Source organism: Daucus carota, chromosome 3, assembly GCF_001625215.2.
Source record: "Daucus carota subsp. sativus chromosome 3, DH1 v3.0, whole genome shotgun sequence".
NCBI lineage: Eukaryota > Viridiplantae > Streptophyta > Magnoliopsida > Apiales > Apiaceae > Daucus > Daucus carota.
In genome coordinates, this window is record NC_030383.2 from 43,689,561 (window position 1) to 43,711,149 (window position 21,589).

General features: G+C 34.8%; 3 protein-coding genes across 4 annotated transcripts; 1 reads left to right on the forward strand and 2 right to left on the reverse strand.

The window, feature by feature from the left end:
* Nucleotides 1-1,928: 1,928 nt before the first annotated feature.
* On the reverse strand, nucleotides 1,929-3,870 carry LOC108211632 (1-aminocyclopropane-1-carboxylate synthase 3). Its single transcript, XM_017383281.2, has 3 exons — nucleotides 3,465-3,870; nucleotides 3,209-3,369; nucleotides 1,929-3,095 (listed from the first exon to the last, which is right to left on the reverse strand). Exons 1-3 carry the CDS (start codon nucleotides 3,741-3,743, stop codon nucleotides 2,126-2,128), a joined length of 1,410 nt encoding a protein of 469 aa, XP_017238770.1. The 5' UTR covers nucleotides 3,744-3,870; the 3' UTR covers nucleotides 1,929-2,125.
* A 12,205-nt stretch (nucleotides 3,871-16,075) lies between these two features.
* Nucleotides 16,076-18,478, forward strand: LOC108211629 (pentatricopeptide repeat-containing protein At3g49710). Of its 2 annotated transcripts, XM_064088925.1 has the most exons (2): nucleotides 16,076-17,044; nucleotides 17,159-18,478. In XM_064088925.1, exons 1-2 carry the CDS (start codon nucleotides 16,213-16,215, stop codon nucleotides 18,370-18,372), a joined length of 2,046 nt encoding a protein of 681 aa, XP_063944995.1. In that variant the 5' UTR covers nucleotides 16,076-16,212; the 3' UTR covers nucleotides 18,373-18,478. The 2 variants fall into 2 exon arrangements, with proteins under 2 accessions (XP_063944995.1, XP_017238766.1); XM_017383277.2 differs by having other exon boundaries at nucleotides 16,076-18,478.
* LOC108213756 (probable pectin methylesterase CGR3) lies at nucleotides 18,471-21,112 on the reverse strand. Its single transcript, XM_064088927.1, has 6 exons — nucleotides 20,003-21,112; nucleotides 19,846-19,885; nucleotides 19,628-19,672; nucleotides 19,151-19,525; nucleotides 18,971-19,026; nucleotides 18,471-18,817 (listed from the first exon to the last, which is right to left on the reverse strand). The coding sequence occupies exons 1-6, from the start codon at nucleotides 20,123-20,125 to the stop codon at nucleotides 18,665-18,667; spliced, it is 792 nt and encodes a 263-aa protein (XP_063944997.1). The 5' UTR covers nucleotides 20,126-21,112; the 3' UTR covers nucleotides 18,471-18,664.
* Between the last annotated feature and the right edge of the window lie 477 nt (nucleotides 21,113-21,589).

The following is a 21,589-nucleotide window of genomic DNA, read 5'->3' on the forward strand; positions in this document are numbered from 1 at the left end:
GCTTGGCAACATTGTTGTCTTAGGAAAAATGAGGGTGGCTTGGGTTTTAAAGAACTTCTCAGCTGGAATCAAAGCGCTATAATGTTGCAAATATGGGGGATTATTAACAACAATGAGGACTCGTTGTGGTTACAGTGGGTGCATAAGCAGTTTCTTAACAATCGAGCCATCTGGACTGCCAACATACCAGCCAAATGTCCTTGGGGGTTGAGGAAAATTCTCAATTCTAGAGATGTTACAAAACTGCACGTTGAGTACCAAATTGGCAGAGATTCTTCTTTTTTACTATGGCATGATCTTTGGGCTGGCAGTCCACTAATAAATACTTTTGGTACTCATGTTGTGTCCTCTCTCGAGTCTACTAATTTGGCCATGGTTCGAACTATTATTAGAGATGGAGAGTGGTTCACTGGCCCTTCTAATGACTTTATTGCGCAGGAATTACGGAGAATCTACTCTAACATTGCAATCTATAGACATGATACTCTTTCTTGGGATGGTAATACTGGATATTCGGTAACTATCAGTACCATCTGGGATGGGATCCGGCCAACGGGTGCTTTGCCGGCTTGGTACGGGTTTGTCTGGTGTAAATACTCTGTCCCTCGCTTTGCTTTCACCACCTGGCTTATTGTACAGGAAAGGCTACTCACCAAGGACAAACTGACTTATTATAGAAGGGATGTCGATAGAAGCTGTGTCATGTGTGGTATTGCTGAGGAAACCCACTCCCATCTCTTCTGCAATTGCTCGTTTATACGTAGGATTCTGTCAAATTGGGACCTCCCCATTTCGGATAGCTGGGATGAAATTCGCATGGGTAATATTTGTGCCACGGACTCTGCAGGATCCACTCTCCTTGAAATGACAAACTTGTTTGTGTCTGTGGTATTTTACATGGTTTGGCAGGAACGTAACTTCAGAGTCCATAATGAGGGGCATCACTACACACTGGATAATATGGTTGATGGAGTTAAAAGATATGTCAGGGCTAAATTGTTTAGTTGTGTCGACTTTCAGCGATGCGTCAAGAAGAACCCCCATCTAGCTTCTCATTTATATTAACTTATCTCTATTTTAATTCCTGTTAGGAGCTTGCCGTTTATGGCTTTATGATTGGAGGAACCCCTATGTTCTGAGAAGTTTATGTTAAGGGAATATGATCTTGATTGATCTGTTTCTTGCTCTTTTTATCTCGCGGGGTATGCCCCTAGATATGTAATCCTTTCTCTTTTATTTAATTTTCATTTAGCAAAAAAAAAAAAAGTTTTGGCTCTTAAGGTTGTCTGGAGCCTGTCCAGGGCATGTGCGGAGCTTTGGCGAGGCCCTAGCGGGCCCGGGGTGGATTGAGTGGGAGGCGAGGGCCCACCCTAGATGGGTGATGACATATAGGAGGTGTGTGATGACATATAGGGGCGGGTATTGTTAGTTAGGTATAGTTTCTCTTGGTTTGTATTTTATTTTTTATTTTAGTGATTTGTATTTGAGCAATTGCCTATATATATATATATATACTTGAGAAGAAACACCCTTAAAAAAGAACAAATAAGACTATCATAACACTTCATTTTTGATAGAAAATGATTTGTTAAGATCGTAATTACACAGATTAACACCAATTAAACTTAATATAAGAAATATAACATCCAAACTTATCCAAATTACTAAAATGAATAATTATAGAATTTAGAATAGAATCATACACACACACATATCTATATACACACACACATGGTCAGGTTCCAAACAGAACCATGTTATAGTTAAAAATCGAATGATGTTAAATACTATTGCCTATAAATATCCCTAATATTAATTACATGTTATATATTTTATTTAGGATTATGCAAAGTAGGAGAAGAATTGAATAGATACTCCGCTCATTTAACTAGCTACTTGTTGTTGACAGAATATTATAAGCTTGTGGAAGTATTGATTCAGATGTGATTTCATTCATGTAAGAACTCAAGTATAGGTATACAAGTAATTAACTAGATGCCACTGCTAATCCACAGGGATTGAGTGAACTCTCTGTATGTACGTATACATAAATTACAAAAGAATGTAACTCAATGATACATTGAGATAAAAAAAAAATAATGTAGATATTGTGCATGCACGCCGACTATCGTTCGCTGGTTTCCCGGCCAAACGATAAACGAAAAACCCACTTGGTGAATGACTTTCTCTTAGAGTTCTTGTTAGATTGCTGCTGACTCTTGTTGTCGATGAGTGTCTTAATGGTAGCTTCTGCGAAGGATTTAATGCGTTGGATTGCGAGGTTAAGTGTTTCCTCAGACATATTAGCAAAACACACCCGAAACCATCCAGGTTCAGTGCAATGGCAAGATGATCCAGGGGAGATATTTAGTCCAACATTGTAAACAATGTCCTTCCAAAGTTCCATCTCGGCCTCGAAGGTGTTGGAGCTCAAGAGATGTCTCATGTCTACCCAACAGAACAAGCTAGCGTTGCTCTTTAGGCAGCTGATACCGGCTTCTAGAAGTCCCGAGACCATCATATCGTGACGTTGCTTAAGTCTCTTTTGATTTTCGGAAATGTAGGTTTGTGTGAACTCCTTATCGGATAGCATAGCGGATAGGAGATACTGAGTTTGTGAAGAGACCAATCCAAAGCTTGACATTTTTGTGGCTGCTGACACAACCATGTCATCGTTGGAGTAAATTGCTCCAACGCGAAAACCCGGTAGACCGAGATCTTTGGAAAGGCTGTACACAATGTGAATTCTCTCCCACACTTCGGTGTTCATCAAGTTTCTGTTTTTGAGTACCTCCATGATACTAATGAAGCTTGGTGAATCAAAGACGGTACCTGAATAGATTTCGTCGCTGATTAAGTGAATACGTTTGGCTTGAATGAAGTCGACGAGGAGGTTCAGCTCCTTAAGGGTCAATGTTGTGCCTAGTGGATTGGAAGGGTTGGTGACCAAGACACCTTTTACTCTCAGGTCCAGCTTGTGTGCTTGCTTATAGGCCTCTTCTAAAGCCGATTCAGTGATTTCGAAGCCATTTGAGCTAGTGCAATGTATGGGTACAATCTCGACTCCAGTTCTCCACTTGAGATCTCTATCAAATCTGCATAATTTTAAAATTATTATTAGCAACTTGCTTGATGCTCAAGAAACATATGTCCATTTGGTAACGGCAATTTAGAAATAAACATCGAAAGTAAGGGCGGTCGTACATACCCAGGATAGTAGGGAGTGGGAAGTAGGAACGCGTCACCAGGCTCGGCCAAGCAGAACATGAGGGTCTCGTTAGCCGAGGTTGCACCAGCAGTGAGAACTAGATTGTTGGGATTAAAAGTGACTTTGTTTCCTCTAATTTCGGACATGAAATCAACTAATGCCTGTAACAAGTTAAAGGTAAAAAAAAAAAATTAGTCTCGAAACCCAATTGTTAGTCTCGAACCTGACGAGAGAAAAATAAAATAAAGATGCTTACATTTTTGAAAGCGGGAAGGCCATGGTAATCTTGAAATAAAGCGAGTTCTCTGAAAATGGATTCCCCCTCTCTCTTGAAGCTAGCTGCATCTGGGTTGCTCTTGAGCCACGATTCAAGGAGATCAAACGAGAGCTGATTCTCGGCGAGACCCATTTGAATGATTCCGTTGGGATTCTTGGTTTGGTCGTATGGGTTCTTCTCATACTCTTCCCATCCTAGGAAGTATGAAGAATCCTGTCCGTGAGAGTTACACATGGCTTTCTTTGCTAGCATCTTCATTTTTTGTTTCGGAAAATAATGTATCGGCAATTATGTGAACCACGGAATGGTGTTTTTAAGTGTTGGCTGGAAGGAGAAAAGTGGAGAGAGAGAGAGAGATATTTGATTGATTTTTGTTGTGAGAAATGTGGTGGCAAAGCTGGGTATATATAGCAAAATTATGCCAACTCAGCCGTGACTAAACAATTTATCTTGGATATATGTGGAAGGACCTTCTTAATCTTGCTTATTTAACATCAGTTTTGCTGGACGAGTATCACACGCGCTTGACTAAGGCAATATTACAACACTCTTTCTACTAGTTGTAGAGACCGTGTTTGTCCAAATCAGTCTACAGTGAATTCTATTCTCTTGTTTGGATTCCTATTCCATCAGGATTTTAATGCTTGTCTCACTTGTTACAGATCATTCTCTCCTCCCATGTTCTTTTCTATTTTTACCAGATGTATTTCTCTTCACACTAAATATTTATATAGTGCAAACCAGTTGTAAAAATATTATTTTTACTATGCATAAATTATTAAAAAAAACCCAAATTATTAACATTCCGTGATTTAATAAGAAAATATAAGGTATTCTAAAAAAAATTCCCTAAAATTTCACGTCTTCATCTTTTAATTGGATATCGAGCTATTAAATAGACATGGACCCCTACAGTTACGTCAACTTGACTAATATAATCATTCCAAATTGACATATGACCTATTTTGAAACAGTTTTGGCAAAATAATTTGAGATACCTAGTATTGGCCGATTTAATATATAGGAGAAGCGTGATCGATAGGATAATCCGGAGAGAAAATTTTATCTCGTATTCCTAAATTATATGTTTGATTCTTATTCATTCCGGAATTTATTTGTCCATATATTTGTAATTTGTGGCCAGGAAAGTAATTGTCATAACAAATTGGCTGGATGAATAAAACAAAAAGAGAAGAAAAAACAAATTCAAAAAAGTGAAATAATATGTAGGGAGAAAGAGGAAATGTTAGAACGCAAGGCAATTGCCGACAGCGAATCGTGAAGAGGTTTGAACATACCATGGGTGAAGAGCTCACTTAGCCCATGCAAGATTGGACCGAGGACTGTGCCATGGTCCATGTGTTCCCAACCTCCCGTGTCCCATCTCGCCTTCTCGTGTCGGCCACAACTCCCCACCCCTCCTCCCTCTTCCTCTACCCTTAAAATACAAGTTACTTTCGCATTCTTTGTTTAATCATGCAATTTGCTGGGATTTCTTTTTCACCTCAAGTCAACCGATTTATTGTAGGCCTAGTAAGCGATAGTAATAAGTCAGCAGCCGCATATTATTCCAATGGGCAAGCTAAAACCTCATTTGTTTTCGTTTACAAATCAGAAAAATGAAAATGAAAGAATGTGTTTCTTTATGCGCCGATCAGGTGTTGATTCATTTGTCAACTCTAGACATCTGGTGTAAAATATTTTATGATCACAGAAAATCGTGAACGCAGCTAATTAATCTTTGTTTGGTACAATTTGAGACTAGAAAGTTTCATTATGGAGCATATACATATACGCACAATCTTTACAACTGAGACACAGGGATCTCAAAGTGCACTTTACTCGTTGTTTACTTGAAGTGCTTCAATTATATAAGGGTTTTACCAGCTATACCACTAATGGTAGCCACCTGATTTATGTTCATATTTGTGCTACAGCTTGCCCATTTTAAATGTCACGAAAGATCTCGACTCTAAGCATACAAAACTTGTGTTCATGACATGTACTTAGTATATACACCCGAAAGCCTAATATAAGATCGGTTATTTTATAATGTCTATGTGCACACAATAAACACAAAATTCGATAAAAAAAATTTGTTTTAATTAACTTATACTCTTTAATAATGATGGACTTCTTACATTTACAACAATCACACCAATAAAAAATATCCAAATTCATAGATTTTAATAATTAGCATGTGCACCTAAATACACTAAAAAAAACCATATAAGATTCAACAATGTGAGTATGTTTGGGAGTCCATCAGATATCACCCACAAAAAATAAGTAGGTGAAAGGGTGACCCTTGACTAGGGCTGTTAACGAAACAAATATTTAATGAAATATTCGGTATTCGAATTCGTTTAACATTATTCGTATTCGTTTGTTAGCAAATACAAATACGAATTCAAATTTTAAAAAATATTCGGTTTGTTAACGAATACAAATTCGAATAGATAAATATTCGTATTCGCTATTCGCTTAATTATTCGGAAATTAAATTATATATATATAAATATATATATATTATTTTGAGTTAAGTTCCATGTAGTCCACATATTTACTGTAGTACCGTAGACCACGTATGTTCTGCAATTATAGAATGACATAAAAACATTGCAAAATGTATGAAACTTGTTATTTTGTGAAATACATTCTATAAATATCACTATTTCATGAAAAATATTGAAAATCATTTATGTTCGACAAGTAGAACACATATGTTCTGTAATATGTAAATATGTTCTGCAAACTTAACATGTTTTGCAGAATAATGTGTTTTTCACTATTTAACTTGTAGAATGTTTAGGATTGTCAATTTTTTTAATAAAATAATGATGTTTATAGAACATGATTTGCAAAATAACACATTTTGCAATGTTTTTATGTCATTCTATAGTTGCAGAACATACGTGGTCTACGTTATTACAGTAAATATGTGGACTACATGGAACTTTGTTCATATTATTTTATATTATATTGAAAAATATTATATTTTTATTTAATAAGATTATGTACTGGTAAGGGGAGCTCTTCTAGTTATAGCCACAGACCGACAAATCAGAAACAAAATGTCACATATTTTGGTTTATCCAGGTTTGTTCAATCAGTAATTTGAATTTTATATTATTTGAGTTGGATGACTGTAGTCTGTATTATTAGTACTTTTTATAGTTTGCTTGAATTGGTGAAATATGGGAGTTTATAACTTTTGTCACGTGTCAGCAGTTTAGTTATTTTTTTCATTTTTTTTTAAATGAGTGCCTTAAACTAATATGAATAGTTCGTGAACTTAACCGAATACGAATACGAATACAAATAACTATTCGGATAATAAACGAATACAAATCCGAATATGTATATTTAAACCGAATACAAATACAAAAACTATAGTATTCGTTTCGAATTCGTTTCGTTAACACCCCTACCCTTGACGCCCTGATTTAGAGGCCTTTCCCTTACTTTTATGGCCGAATTTACACTAATTTCTCGCTACTACTTTATATATACGAGATTTTCTATAGACCGAGGGACAAGTGACAACACATAATGCCGGGACATTGTTTAATATACTTTTTCACCTTTTTTTTTTAGCATCTTTACTTAGTCACCAGGAAGAGACAAAAATGGTGAATTCTGTCGCTTCCCTGCATTAATGCAATGCCCGGGGACCATTATATATTTGCCAAACCAACGGTCTCTTCATTCTAATTAAATATGAAAATACACAGAGTCTCAACTCTCAAACTCTGTATTTTGGATATATAAACAAATATATGAATGCGAGAGAAAAATTTATGAACTGTAATTCAAATTATACATGAGCTAAATACGGATACATATTTAATCATCAACTAAGGACCTATCTGAGGATAGTTTAGAAAGAAAGTGGTCAAAAAAAACTGAAAGGGGATTCACTTTTTGTAGAATTTATAATATAAAAAGTAAAAATTAATATGAGGAAAAAACTCTTTATTAGTAAAGCATTTTAAACTTCACCAAGTTATATCAATTCTTTCTAAATTCATAATTTTTTCGAGTATTTTCCAAAAATTAAATTAATGTTAAGTTCATATAAATTTTTTCTGATTATTTTCGAAATAGTGACTCCGCTGTATTTTAAACTAGAACCGAGGTGAGGAAAAAAGTATGAACGAGAGCTGAAGGAGGTGGAAGCCCGTGTTTTAAACTAGAACCGAGATGAAAAAAAAAGTATGAACGAGTGCTGAGGTGGAAGCAGTGGCCGAGATGGGCTTAGTGAAGATGAAGGTGAGACTATGTTGTTGGAGAAATAAGGGATTGGAGGTGGCATGGAAGTAGTGGTTCTGGAGGGGGCGGGTGGCATGGAGGTGGAGGCGGTGGTGACGGAGCCGATGACGGAGGTGGAGCCTGTGGCGGAGGTGGGGTTGATGAAGATGGAGGTGGAGATGTGTTGTTATATAAATTAGTGATATTTACTTTAGGATTTAGTGATATTTCAGCTGGTTTTTAGTTTGTACAATAAGTGGGGTTTATAGTAGAATAATTGAGTTTTTTTAGTTAAAAAATATTGGAAAAGATAATAAATTTAGTTAAAAGGGATAATTGATTATATAAGTAGACTCATAATTCAGTAGAAGTCCGTACTCGACCCATCGTCCAAACTTTTAATATTTCGGTTTAATTAGTGTGTGTGTAAAAAATGCGAATCTTAAATACGAACTAAGAAAATTTAGGCATATATGACATCACTCATCCCTAAATGTCATCTCCCACTTGAGTTCCATTCCCGATCCCACTCAATCTATCGAAGCCCTATTTAGACTCCGGGCAGGATCTATAAGTGCTCCAGACAAGCTCAAAGCCGATAGTTTAGGCCTTCCCCTCTTGCTAAGGTCCACACCCGTCCACTAAGGCCTCATTTGTTAAATCTGAACGACAGTTTCTGAATGATTAAATTTCTGAATGATAAAAATTTCTGAACGCTGAATGAATAGATATTGTTTGATAAAAATTTTCTGAATGATAATGTAGATATATTGTGTGATATTTAATTATTATTATGTTTGTTAAGAAATTGAATAAATATTATGCAATGCTATAATTAAAATCCTTTGTTTTAATTATTTTCTTGCAAGAAGATTTAACGAAATTAAATAACATAGTTCCATGATAATATTTATGAGGTTCTTTTGATTAAAATTACTTGTTGTAAAAAAGAAAGATTAAATCACATATATAAATATTTAATTTAAAATAAAATTTTAAAGAAATTATATTTTTTCTAATTAAAGAATTTTCTTGAAAAGAATATTGGGTAATATTTCTGGAATAAGTCATAATAAAAACAATGAAATAGTGAAAAAAGAAAAATAATGCTCAAGCTCTAAACTGCACACAAAGGAAAAAAAACTGATGGGCATCACTCGTTACTGTCCTGGATCATCCAGCTTGCTTTTTATGCTCCTGTCATTCAGCTAAATTTTACTGTCGTCCAGTTAAATCTTTGTGTCGTCCAGCTAAGTATTACTATGACAAATGATCTGAATAGCAGGTGTCCTTCAGTTTGGTACCATTCCCCTGTTAACAAATGAGGCCTGAGTCCCCAAGTAGGGGCGAGCAGGAAAAACCGAAACCGCAAAAAAACCTAAAAAAATCGAAAAATCACCCCCAAAAAAACCAAACCGCAAATAAAACCGAAAATAACCGAGATAAAAAACCGAAATTAGTGGTGCGGTTTTATTTTCGATTTTATGCTAAAATCGCACCGAAATTAATCGAACCGAAAAATATATATATATATATATATATATATATATATATATATATATTTATATATATATATATATTAGTAATAAAGCACCTTAGTCATTTTTAAACTTCACATCTAATTTTATATGGAGGTTCTTCTTCCACAGACCCGTACTTGCATACTTGCTGAGTCACTTAAATAACCGGGCACCCAAATATTTGGAGGAGCGCTTGATCGAAAACTAGGGCTATTGTGATTTGCCACAAAACAGAAATATCTCTGCTGTTAATCTGTTGATCAAATTTTATTATGAAACCTATTCTACTTTTTTTATTTATGTACTTTTTGAAAACTTTTTATTTGAATTTCATGATTAGTTGATTTTGGGTAATTTTATTGACTTGACATCATCTAATTTCTTGTCAAAATATGTATGTTTTAGTTTTTATTGTGTACTACAGTTTTTTAGATGAAAGTATGTAATGTTTCCTATATCCTCATATAGAAATAGTAGTAAATAGTAACCGAACATATTGTGTATGTTCATGAAAATTTTATATTTTTTAAAAAAAATCATTATGCACAAGAGTAGTAAATAATAGTGAAAAAACCGGGAAAAAATCGGAATCGACTAATGGTTAACCGCAACCGAAAAATCGTTTTAATCGGTGCGGTTACGGTTGATGATGATTAACCGAACCGAACCGAACCGCATTCATCGGTTTGATAACGGTTAATGTTCGGAACCGCACCATGCACACCCCTACCCCAAGTCTAATCAAGGCCCACCTCAGAATTCATTCTCGGGATCCACAAACATTCCATACTTTTGAAAATATTGGCTCGTTTTCAGCCGTTTGTACAGGAACAAGACTTTATATAAAAAAGAGTTTTTTATATATATAATTAAGTTTTTAGATCAAATTAGCGGCAGGTATGGCACTTAAAATGCAAAAAGAAAAAAAGCATTGGTAGCCTGCTGCATGTTAAATATATACTCCCTCCGTCCCAGTGAGTTATATACATTGGGATTGGACACGGAGACCAAGAAAAAGTGTAAGAAAGGAGGAAAGTTAAATGAAAAGTAGGTAAAGTGGTGGGACCCATATATTTTTTAATACTCCCTCCGTCCCAATGAATTGTATACAGTTTCCTTTTTGGGACGTCCCATCAATTGTATACATTCCAAAAGTAGTAAACTTTTATAATATAAAACATCATTACACCAACTACTTTCTTCCACTATCTCCATTCTATAATAATATAAACACTATTACAACCACTACTTTCCTCCATTATCTTAAATTTATTATTAAATATAAATAGATCCCACCACTATACCCACTTTTCATCCAACTTTACTCATTTCTTACCCAGTTTCTTGGTCTCCGTGTCCCAGCCATTTGTATACAAATGACTGGGACGGAGGGAGTAATGGATTTGAGATAGTGGAGGAAGATAGTGGGTGTAATAGTGTTTTTATTATTATAAAATGGAGATAGTGGGAGAATGTAGTGGGTGTAGTAGTGTTTTATATTATAAAAAATTGCTATTTTGGGAATGTATAGAAATGATGGGACGGAGGGAGTATCACAGCTGAAAGCCTGAAACAAATTGCATTATGGGGTTGAGATTAACTGAAATTTCCATATATGCAGATGGGACAACTCAATACCTCTAATCATACGCTAGAATCACATCGAATCATTAAGGTAACATAAGATCTAGATATTGAGGTGAACAATGATTGAATAAACAAGACAAAATTCATTAAATTCTGGAGTGATAATTGGATTTAGTGGATAGTACTAGTATATGAATGCGAAAGAAAGAGATGGCCCTGCTGTCACTTAAATGTCACCGTTCTAATAAACATGGCATACACCAGGTCTCTAATTCCAGTTAACATCGTCTGATAGGTTTATTTTGATGATTTAGTTTTAACGGGTCAGGTGGGACTAGCTTCTCATGTACTATTGCCTCACAATACTGCCAAGCAAATTATATTTTGTTCTTTCTGATTTCTTGCTACAAATTACAACTAGAGTTGTCTGTAAAATGTAGCTTCCCAAACTTGCATCCAAAAATTTAATTGACTCCGTCAAATTTGGATCGTTTTCAAAATAGATATAAGTCGAGATATCTGATAGACCATATCAATTAACAACCTTACTCATATCGGCTCTCAGAGTTAAGACCGGCAGAACATGAGATATTCCAATCCAAAGTAGCTAATTTTACTAATGTTTTCTGGTCTAATCAAAACTTACCAACACAAACACAAAGTTGAAACAACAGGTACAAAGAAATAGCATTGATGTTAAGATTAAGTAGAACACAATCAGAAGGGGGGAGGGGAGGCACGTGGTTTGTAGTAGAAGAAGGGTCAATAGTGCATGTGGAAGACTTATACATTCAAGCCCCCACCAATTCAATTCTTGTTTTGTTTGATATGTTATAAACAAGTTAAACTCTCACATACTTAAATTGAAGATGGTAAGCTAGGCCTTAGGCATGAACAGGGACCATATAAAAATATAGTGCAAGCAAGAGGAGAGGGTCGTCTTTGGTAACAACTAACATGACGCTCACGTTAGCCCATGCACTTGAACAGCTTAGTTTACGAGGAGACAACAACATGCCTATACCTGGACCATCTGCTTCCTACACTTGAATTAAGTGGGCTCCTGATCGCTTACCTCTCTCAAACATACAGTTTCATATCAACTCGGCGCAGCCAAAAGAGTTGAAGGTCAACGAAAGTTACACCTACCAACTTGATCGTATTAGATTGAAACAGAGAATACGTATAGATATCAAATGCTGCCTAGCAACTTGTCTTCTTAGACTAAAACAAGTTGCCGCCCGACTTGAACTAGCTACTTGTGACATAAATTATATATTGTACAATAGAACCGGATAATCGTAGTATTCTTGATCATGATTTTAAAAATTACTAGCTTATAGCCCGTACAAGGCACTGGAGCTTTTTAATTATTTATAAACTTTTTAAATATATTATAAATGGTGTGAAAGAATTTAATATATAGATAATAAATTAAATTTTCAATTAAATAAAATTTAAAATTTACCGTTGCTTTATAGAATTAGAAGTTAATTTTGTTCTAATCTAACGGTACTTATTTGTTCAATATACGATCCAACGGATGATAAGCTTTTGAATCATGTAACCATGCGACCAAATTATCTCCCTTGCGCTTATTATATATAAGTATATAATTCGTCTGATTAATTCTCAACAAGTGTCTTCCCCTTCTATTTTGAAATTCGATTAATCAATATAAATTTTTTAAAATGATACTCCCTCTCTCCCTAGGCAGTTTACCTTGGTAGTTTGACACGCATTCGAATACTCCTAAAAAAACATAATTCCGTAACTTATTTTTTAATTTTTCTTTTGAATAAAAATTTGACGTTTGAATTTTTATACATCACAAAAAAATCTCAAAAATAAATTACGGAACTATGTTTTATAAGAGCCTTAAAATGCTTGTCGAGCGCTGAAAAAAAACTGTAAATAAATGAGAGGGACGGACGGTGTATGTTATATAGTAAATTAACTTAATATATTAAAATTTTTATTATAATATTTAAGAATATCCGATTTTTAATCCAAATAATCTTTTCAATTAATCCTCGATCATCAGATTAATCTCTAATCAGCATGCCCACCGATTAACGTCGATCCCATTTTTAGGAGATCTGTTGAGAAACAGTCCATCTAAAATCTTAAAATGCTAGAGAAAGGTTCCAATTGGATCTTATGCTATATTTCAACACTCTCCCTCACTCGAAATCTCATTTTTGGGTGGGGGAGTGGATCACGGACGCCCATCTTTTGAGGTACAGTAGTTCTCCTAAAATCTCAAAGTGTTAGGAGGAGGGTTTACCAAGATCATATTGTATTCTAACATTCCCCCTACTCGAAAGCTCATTTATGGATCTAGAGTGGATCACGGCGTCTATCTTTGGGGCATAAACTTGCCTTTGTGTCCTTAATGAATTACGAGAATATTGGAGTCAGAGAGTCTAGCTCGACGATTATATTATATTCTAACATTCCTCTCACTCGAAAGACCATTTATTGGTGAGGGTGTGGATCACCTTAATTTAATAAATCGGTTTTTCTGTGGTGTGCCCATGGGCACACATTAAGCACAAAAATTGATGAATTTGGATGGTTTCTATTGGCTTAACCTTCTTTAATAATGATGCACCCCCTGCATTTACACCAACCACACCAATCAAAACCTTCCAATTCTATAAATTTTAGTGCTTAACATGTGCCCATGGGCACACATTAGACAAACCCTTAATAAATTATGAGAAGTGCGGGGTCACATGAGAATTTAGAACGTTAATTTGAACCTAAGCGGGACCTTTTAATTACATATTATAGAACGTTAGATAATTTTTCAGTAAGTTGCAATTTATTGTATAAAATTTGTAATATAGTAATAATATATTATCCATTATAACTATACATATATAGTATATTTCAAAAATTATAATATATCAATAAAACTTATAATTTATAATTAATTAGCTTTCAGTTTATAAATGACAATTAGTTTATACATTTATTAAATAACAACATAAATAAACCTAATTCAATAGTAGGACAAGAAAAGCTTATCCAACAGGCAGACTTTGGATAACTCTCCTTGTTCCGAAGGCAATTCATTCGGCCAGGCCCAAAAGTCTCGTGCTTTGAGTAAGGACCCAAATTTCTCTTACAATTACTAGCTTATAGCCCGTGCAAGGCACGGGAGCTTTTTAATTATTTATAAACTTTTTAAATATATTTTAAATGGTGTGAAAAAATTTAATTTATAAATAATAAATTAAAATTGTATGTATCATACCCAAGTATCAAATTCTTTCTATCAAATTTTAAATTATTTTAAGTAAAATATGTGACACCAACTCCTATTAGATTATATTTATAAATGTATTTTATATTAGAATTATTATAATGTGATTTAAATATTTTTCAAAAAATTTTTATGGTTTGAGATTAAAATTGATAAACATGATTTGTTTTGAATTAAGAAGATGAATCATAAATATGCAATAAGATGGTAGAATTTGTTTTGGATTAAGAAAAAGTTTTTGTATTCGTTCCTCACATAAATCGGGCTTATTATTATTAAAATATATTAGATAAAAATAATTTTGTGACGGTGTGATTTATATGATTCTACAAATAAAACTGGTAGAAAATATTTATTTTGGGTTAAAAAAATCATAAACACGCGAAGGAATTATAAACATGCAAGTGGATATGAGTTGTTTTATGAAACAGAAGTTAATTTTGTTCTGATCTAACGGTGCTTATTTGTTCAATATACGATTCGATAGATAAAAATAATTTTGTGGTGGTGCGATTTATACGATTCTACAATTAAAATTGGTAGGAAATATTTATTTTGGATTAAAAAAAAACCAAAAACACGTGAAAGACTTAATTTGTTTTGGATTCAGAAAAGGAATGATAAACATGCAAGTAAATATCAGTTTCCTTATAGAACAGAATTTAATTTTGTTCCAATCTAACGGTGCTTATTTGTTCAATATACGATCTAACGGATGATAAGCTTTTGGACCATAGGACCATGCGACCAAATTATCTCCCTTACGCTTATTATATATAAGTATATAATAAGTTGGACTTTCATGAACTTGCTAGTATATAGCAATCTAGATAGGGGGAATGAATTCAAACAATGGGTTCGGGTCCGTGGCGTCCCCAACATGCAATCGAAGTGTTCAGCATGTTTCAGCCCCTTGCTAGAATCTCTTCTATTATTTTAGTTGTCAATAAATTACTAGCAACAAAATTATTATTTTTTAATAAGCACGAATTTTATTAATTAACCTCAACACTCCAACAAGAGTGAGGGGATGCTGCATACAGAAAACAGAAGCTCCATCCCAGACGAAAAGCAAACTAAACTTGAACATAATACTAAAAAGACCGGAAACTACACGCAAAATCTGAATAAAAGAGCCTCTGATAGCATCTCCAATCGCGTTGGCTATAATCGTTGGCTAAATGGGACCTGTAATACATTAGGTAAAATTTGCTGAACTTGTAAGACATTTTGCTTCAATGGTATTGGCTATATTGGTTGGCTATAATTTAGAAAGAATATGTTATTAATATTTTAGTTGTTATAAATAGAATATATCAATTTAATATGTTAATAAATGATGTGCAATCGTACTACAGATTTCTTACAGGTCTGTAGAGGTTCAACAAATTTAGCCATCCATAGGAGGTTGACTAAATTTATAGACAACAGGTCACTATGGTTGGAGTGTGAACTTTTGAAGTGGTTGGCTAAATTTTTTATTTTTGGTATGATTACTCACCTTTTAGCTAAAGGTCTCCATGGTTGGAGATGCTCTAAGAGCAACAATATCCTACGAACTGTCCTATAAATATAATAAAACATAGCGTCCTAGTGATTTAGAACATTTTTTTTTGATACATGAACTCCAACAACATGCCTCGTAATCGTGCCTTGTTATTAAAATAATAATTTATTTGAATTAGTATTGGAGGGAAGTGAAAAAGTAAGAGCAGAGAGATACTTGAAATGGTGGGAAGTTAATATTTTATTGTAGAAAATTGGTTTTGGACATGTTTATAGGACCTCATTTTTTAGGCACTTGTTGTATGTTTTAGTAGTTTAAGGTACCATTAAGACATTGTTGAAGCATATTTTTAATCCAAATACCTTAAATTTTAATTTAGGATATCCATTTACAACATTGTTGGACTTGCTCTAACCACCCTTAAAAGGCTAAATAAATACTATCTTAATAAGAGTTTAGACCGTAAATGCCCCATCATTTCAACTAAGCACAAGAGGGTTGAAATTTTACTTAAACCTCCGGTCCCAAATATGTATATCACGTCTAAACATTAACCAATCCTTTCTAATAAAAAGTTTTTCATAGCACTAGATGAGTCAAATTGCATTGCCACTCCACCAATTCACAAACATATTAAAAACATGCATTACCAAAAGAGACCTTCTAACTGGTAAATCTCTTCAAACTCTTTACCTCAAGTCCATTTTCCCGCCATCAACTTACCTTTCAAACCATTTCATCCTCCTCTACTCTAAATGCGGCCGCCTTAACGCGGCCCGTAAGGCCTTTAACACCATCCCAGACCCCAACGTGTTTTCCTTCAATGCCATCATTGCTGCCTATGCGAAAGAGTCGCAACCTCATATTGCGCACCAACTGTTTGATCAAATTGCCCAACCGGATCTTGTTTCGTATAATACCCTTATTTCTGCTTATGCGGAATGCGGGAATGTGATCCCTGCGTTGAGGCTGTTTGTGGATATGAGAGATTTGGGGATAGATATGGATGGGTTTACTATCTCTGCAGCGATCACCGCGTGTTGTGGTGACATTGCATTGATTCGTCAGGTGCATTCGTTTGCGTTTAAGGGTGGGTTTGTTTCGTATACTTCTGTGAATAATACTCTTGTTACGCATTATAGTAAGAATGGATGTTTGGATGAAGCTAAGGAGGTTTTCTATGGAATGGAGGGTGTTAAAGATGAGGTGTCCTGGAATTCGATGATTGTGGCATATGGGCAGCATAGACAAGGAGCAAAAGCATTGGCATTGTATCAAGAAATGATTCGGTTGGGGTTTAATGTGGATATGTTCACTCTTGCTAGTGTTTTAACTGCATTTACTTGTTTGCAGGATTTGCGTGGTGGGGTTCAGTTTCATGCTTGCTTGATAAAAACAGGGTTCCATCAGAATTCCCATGTAGGTAGTGGACTAATTGATTTATATTCAAAATGTTGTGGTGGGATGGTAGATTGTAGAAAAGTGTTTCAGGAAATTTACGACCCGGATTTGATACTATGGAACACAATGATTTCAGGGTATTCACAGAATGAGGACTATTCTGAGGATGCTATCGTTTGTTTCAGACAGATGCAACGCATTGGTCATCGTCCTGACGATGGTAGCTTTGTTTGTGTGATTAGTGCATGCTCTGATTTGTCATCTCCATTACAAGGAAAACAGATTCACTCATTGGTCCTTAAATCTGACATCCCTTACAATCAAATCTCTGTGAACAATGCACTGATTGCGATGTACTCAAAATGTGGAAATCTGCAAGATGCAAGACGATTATTTGATAGGATGCCAGAGCACAATACTGTATCTTTAAACTCAATGATTGCTGGTTATGCACAGCATGGAATTGAACAGGAGTCGCTGAATCTATTTGAGAGGATGCTCAAAACTGATGTCTTCCCTACTAGAATAACCTTTATTTCTGTCCTCTCTGCTTGTGCCCACACAGGAAAAGTGGAAGAGGGGCGGAGGTATTTTACGATGATGACTGATATATTTCATATAGTGCCAGATGCAGAACACTATTCATGCATGATTGACCTTTTGGGCCGAGCAGGAAAACTAAAGGAAGCAGAGAGTCTTGTTGAGTCAATGCCATTAAATCCTGGTTCCATTGGTTGGGGAGCATTGCTCGGTGCCTGTAAAAAACATGGAAATTTAGAGCTAGCAGTAAGGGCTGCTAACCAATGTGTTCAACTGGAACCTTCAAATGCAGCTCCATATGTCATGCTTGCAAATATGTATGCTCATGCTGGCAGATGGGATGAAGTTGCATCAGTTAGAAAACTTATGAGGGATAATGGTGTGAAGAAGAAACCAGGTTGTAGTTGGATTGAAATGAACAAAAAGGTGCATGTATTTGTGGCCGAAGATAATTCACATCCAATGATAAAGGATATATATTTGTTCTGGGAGAAGATGTCAGACAGAATGAAACAAGCGGGTTATGTACCAGATATGAGATGGACTTTAGTGAAGGATCATGGAAATATGGATGACGAAAAGGAGATGAGGCTGAGGCATCATAGCGAGAAGCTAGCAGTAGCTTTTGGACTACTATCAACTAAGAATGGAGAACCTATACTTGTTATTAAGAACCTGAGAATATGTATAGATTGTCACAATGTGATCAAACTGATATCTTCTATAACAGGGAGAGAGATTACTGTTAGGGATACACACAGGTTTCATTCCTTCAGGGGCGGGGAGTGTTCCTGTGGGGATTTCTGGTAATACCCTGTTGACTTGTTTAATTTCTTCCCACAGAATACAGGACATATATTGATGAAACCTAATTGGCAATACATAAAAAGGTCTCCGAACATACGTGATTTTCAAATATCTGACATCGTCTTATTTGCTAAAATGATAGCTGAATAGCAACAATAATAAGTAAACAAATCAATTGTATCATAAACATGTGAACATTCTATGCCAAGATCTTAGAATATTGTGTTACATGCTCAAGGAATTCATCCAGAAACAACAGGAGTATGATTAACTGATTACCATGGATCTTGTTTTGTCACTCAAATGAATCGAGTTGAAAAATCTGGCATGCTGGTTTGTAGTTATCCTCGACTGCAGCCTTCACAAACCTTTTAATCGCCTGAGTACTCTCTTCCAAGCTTGTTTGAGCAAAAAACCGCACCCACCATGATGTGCTTCGCTTTTTAGCCTAACATGTGAAGCAAGCACAACATCAGGGGTAAATTTAGAATCTGTAGATTTTCAGCCAGATATAGTGGAGTTTTCAAGATATACTTTGGGGACAATTGATACAAAATTTTGATTGTGCGTCTTAAAAAGTAACAGGCTTATGGTGGAGTACCGGGCGTCCATATTTTGCTGGTTCAGTTGGCTGAGCTCTAGGATCACCTGGAAAACCTGACCATTGAAATGTAAGATATTAGAGTTTAGCTGCAAAAAGTGCTTCTTTTCATTGGTCTATGCAATATTTAAATTCTTAATAAATGTATTTGGCACGATTTATAAATTAAACAATCGTCACCTGTAAATATAACTAGGCCATCAGAGGACACCCTGGCCAGTTCTGGAAGAGTCTTGTTCAGGTAATTGGAAGAAAGGTAGTCTACTGCATCAGACACAATAACAAGAGAAAATGATTTGGCTCTGTATGGCAAAGGGAATTTGATATTAGCCACACGTACAATGCCTCGATGCACAAGTCTTTTGCAGTTCAGATCAGCATCTTCTATGTCGTATGGTTCCACTCCCCATGCTTCAATTTCCTCGTCTTTCAACAACTTGGACACAACTGAGCAAGTATCTGGCCCGACATGCAAAACTTTGCGCATACTCTCGCCATATGCTTTCTTAAGGGAAGGTATAGCTCTCTGAACATCATATGTGCAAGTGAAGTCACCTAAACACACATTTCAAAACTATTTAGTCTATTTCCTGGCATAAACTCCTTATTGGCAAACATTTACTTGGTGAATGTATAAATTGTTTTGCTCAATTTTACCTTCTACTCCTCTACTGACAGCTTCTCTGAACCTTTTAGACACACCTGAGACATATAAGTGAATCAAACTTAGCACAACAAAAGAGAAACGTATTTTACTTTTAAAGCAGCTATGTTGTGAACATCTACATATATGTCTTACTTGTGTTAAATATCTAATACTTTATCATATGAAATCATATGAAATCATCAAAATTTTCAATTGTTCAGATGCAAACCTGAACCCTTATAAAAGTAACCAATGAAAAATATTGCACCCTATATCAGAAAGGAAGAGTGGTTAGTAATTGTAAACAACAAGTTCAGCATAGTGTGTTTATGCGTAAATGCTGAATGCACGAGTAAGAGGAGAGTTTCATATCGCATTCTGCTTACCAGAAAAACAAGGACAACAGATAACAGGGGAGAGATCTGTGATTTTGAATTAGAAAATGCACCAAATAGAGAACTTCCATTGTTTGTAAGCCGCCGTGTGGTGTTTGTTGGCCTTCTAGACATGCCTTTCAAGTTGAAGAGCTGTTTCTTTAACACTTGACATTATTGCAAAATCAACAAGGTTTACACAATTATTACTACTCAACGATTAGCAGTTGAACAACATTGGCATTAGCAAACTTATCTACCAACATAAAATTTTCTAATGAACACAGATAGCAGCTAAGGATGAAGGATCATCATTCACAAGAATGAAATGCAACATTTACGTGGTTTGTTTGACATAATCCAGAGAAATCTGCTCTAATAATCAGAAAAGACACCAAAAAATGCTACATATTGGTAAAAACATAATACCAGGCGAGCCTAAACTCTGATATCATGTTAAGTTACCAATTCTTCTAAAATCTCAAGATGTTGGGAGGAGAGCTTACCAGAATCATATATTCTAACAATTCAGATTCGGATTAGAGGTTAGGATTAAAATGCGTATGAAAATAATGGATTTGCATAATTGTTTGCATTACTGAAACAAAATGTGACAACAAATTAAAGAAAAGACATTTAGCATAGCAATAAAACAGGAAATTTTACAGAATGCAAACATAGAACGAATGAAATCCATCAATACAATTGGAGAAACTAGAGAGCCAGAGATACCATTAACAATGGTGAAAAATTCCGAGATTTACCAGAAAGATTATATAAGTATTTGTGAACCGAACCGTGAATGAACGTAAAAACAGAAGAGAAATAGAGGTTGGAGGTAATAGAAAGATAGAGAAATGATTATAGTTGAGCTTGCTACCAACGCTGCTATTCTGCCGGCGGTGATCCTTTTTTCACTGTCTCAAATTATATGCATTCTTGTCCGTGTCCATGCATATATTACACCAACAATCTCTACACTGTAACACAAGTTTTTTTCTCCTTTTGTATGTCAACCTAGCACTTGATACAAAAACTATTTGTAACTCCTTTCAATTTTCATAATATTTAAAATATACTGATCATATTTCTATTAATTGTCTTAGAAATTTTGTTAAGATTGAAATTTTGAGTTTTGAGATAATAATAAAAATATCTGATCAATAGAACTTAAAATTTAAATATAAAATATAAAAATTAAATTAAACAAGTACCAAAGAAGCAGGTAATCTCTTATAACTATATTTTACTTCACATCCCAACCAAAAATTTTATTACAGTATATTTTAAAAAAATTCAGATTTTCACCGAGATTTGACTCTTAACAATATTAATCTTAAACATAAATATAATCTAGGTATGTGTATGTAAAGTAATTTCTGTCAGATTTACAAGTCATGAAATCCCCAGTCCAGTCTAATTTACATGTCCCATATCTGCGATGCAATTTTGGAACATTCTTCGATTTTATTACATGAATATTCATTCATGTTAAATATAACAATATTATTTTAATGATGAATATTACAGAGCAAGGAGCACTAAGACACGGTTTTTAACTTGGATTGGCAATTTTTAACTTGGATTGGCAAGTCGTGT

Coding starts and splice junctions, on each gene's coding strand:
- LOC108211629 (XM_017383277.2), top strand. CDS start 16,213: ATGAGTCAAATTGCATTGCCACTCCACCAATTCACAAACATATTAAAA.
- LOC108211632 (XM_017383281.2), bottom strand. CDS start 3,743: ATGAAGATGCTAGCAAAGAAAGCCATGTGTAACTCTCACGGACAGGAT. Junction 3,370..3,464: donor GCCTTCCCGCTTTCAAAAAT/GTAAGCATCTTT, acceptor AACTTGTTACAG/GCATTAGTTGATTTCATGTC. Junction 3,096..3,208: donor CCCACTCCCTACTATCCTGG/GTATGTACGACC, acceptor AAAATTATGCAG/ATTTGATAGAGATCTCAAGT.
- LOC108213756 (XM_064088927.1), bottom strand. CDS start 20,125: ATGTCTAGAAGGCCAACAAACACCACACGGCGGCTTACAAACAATGGA. Junction 19,886..20,002: donor CTGTTGTCCTTGTTTTTCTG/GTAAGCAGAATG, acceptor TTTCTGATATAG/GGTGCAATATTTTTCATTGG. Junction 18,818..18,970: donor CAGCAAAATATGGACGCCCG/GTACTCCACCAT, acceptor TTCACATGTTAG/GCTAAAAAGCGAAGCACATC.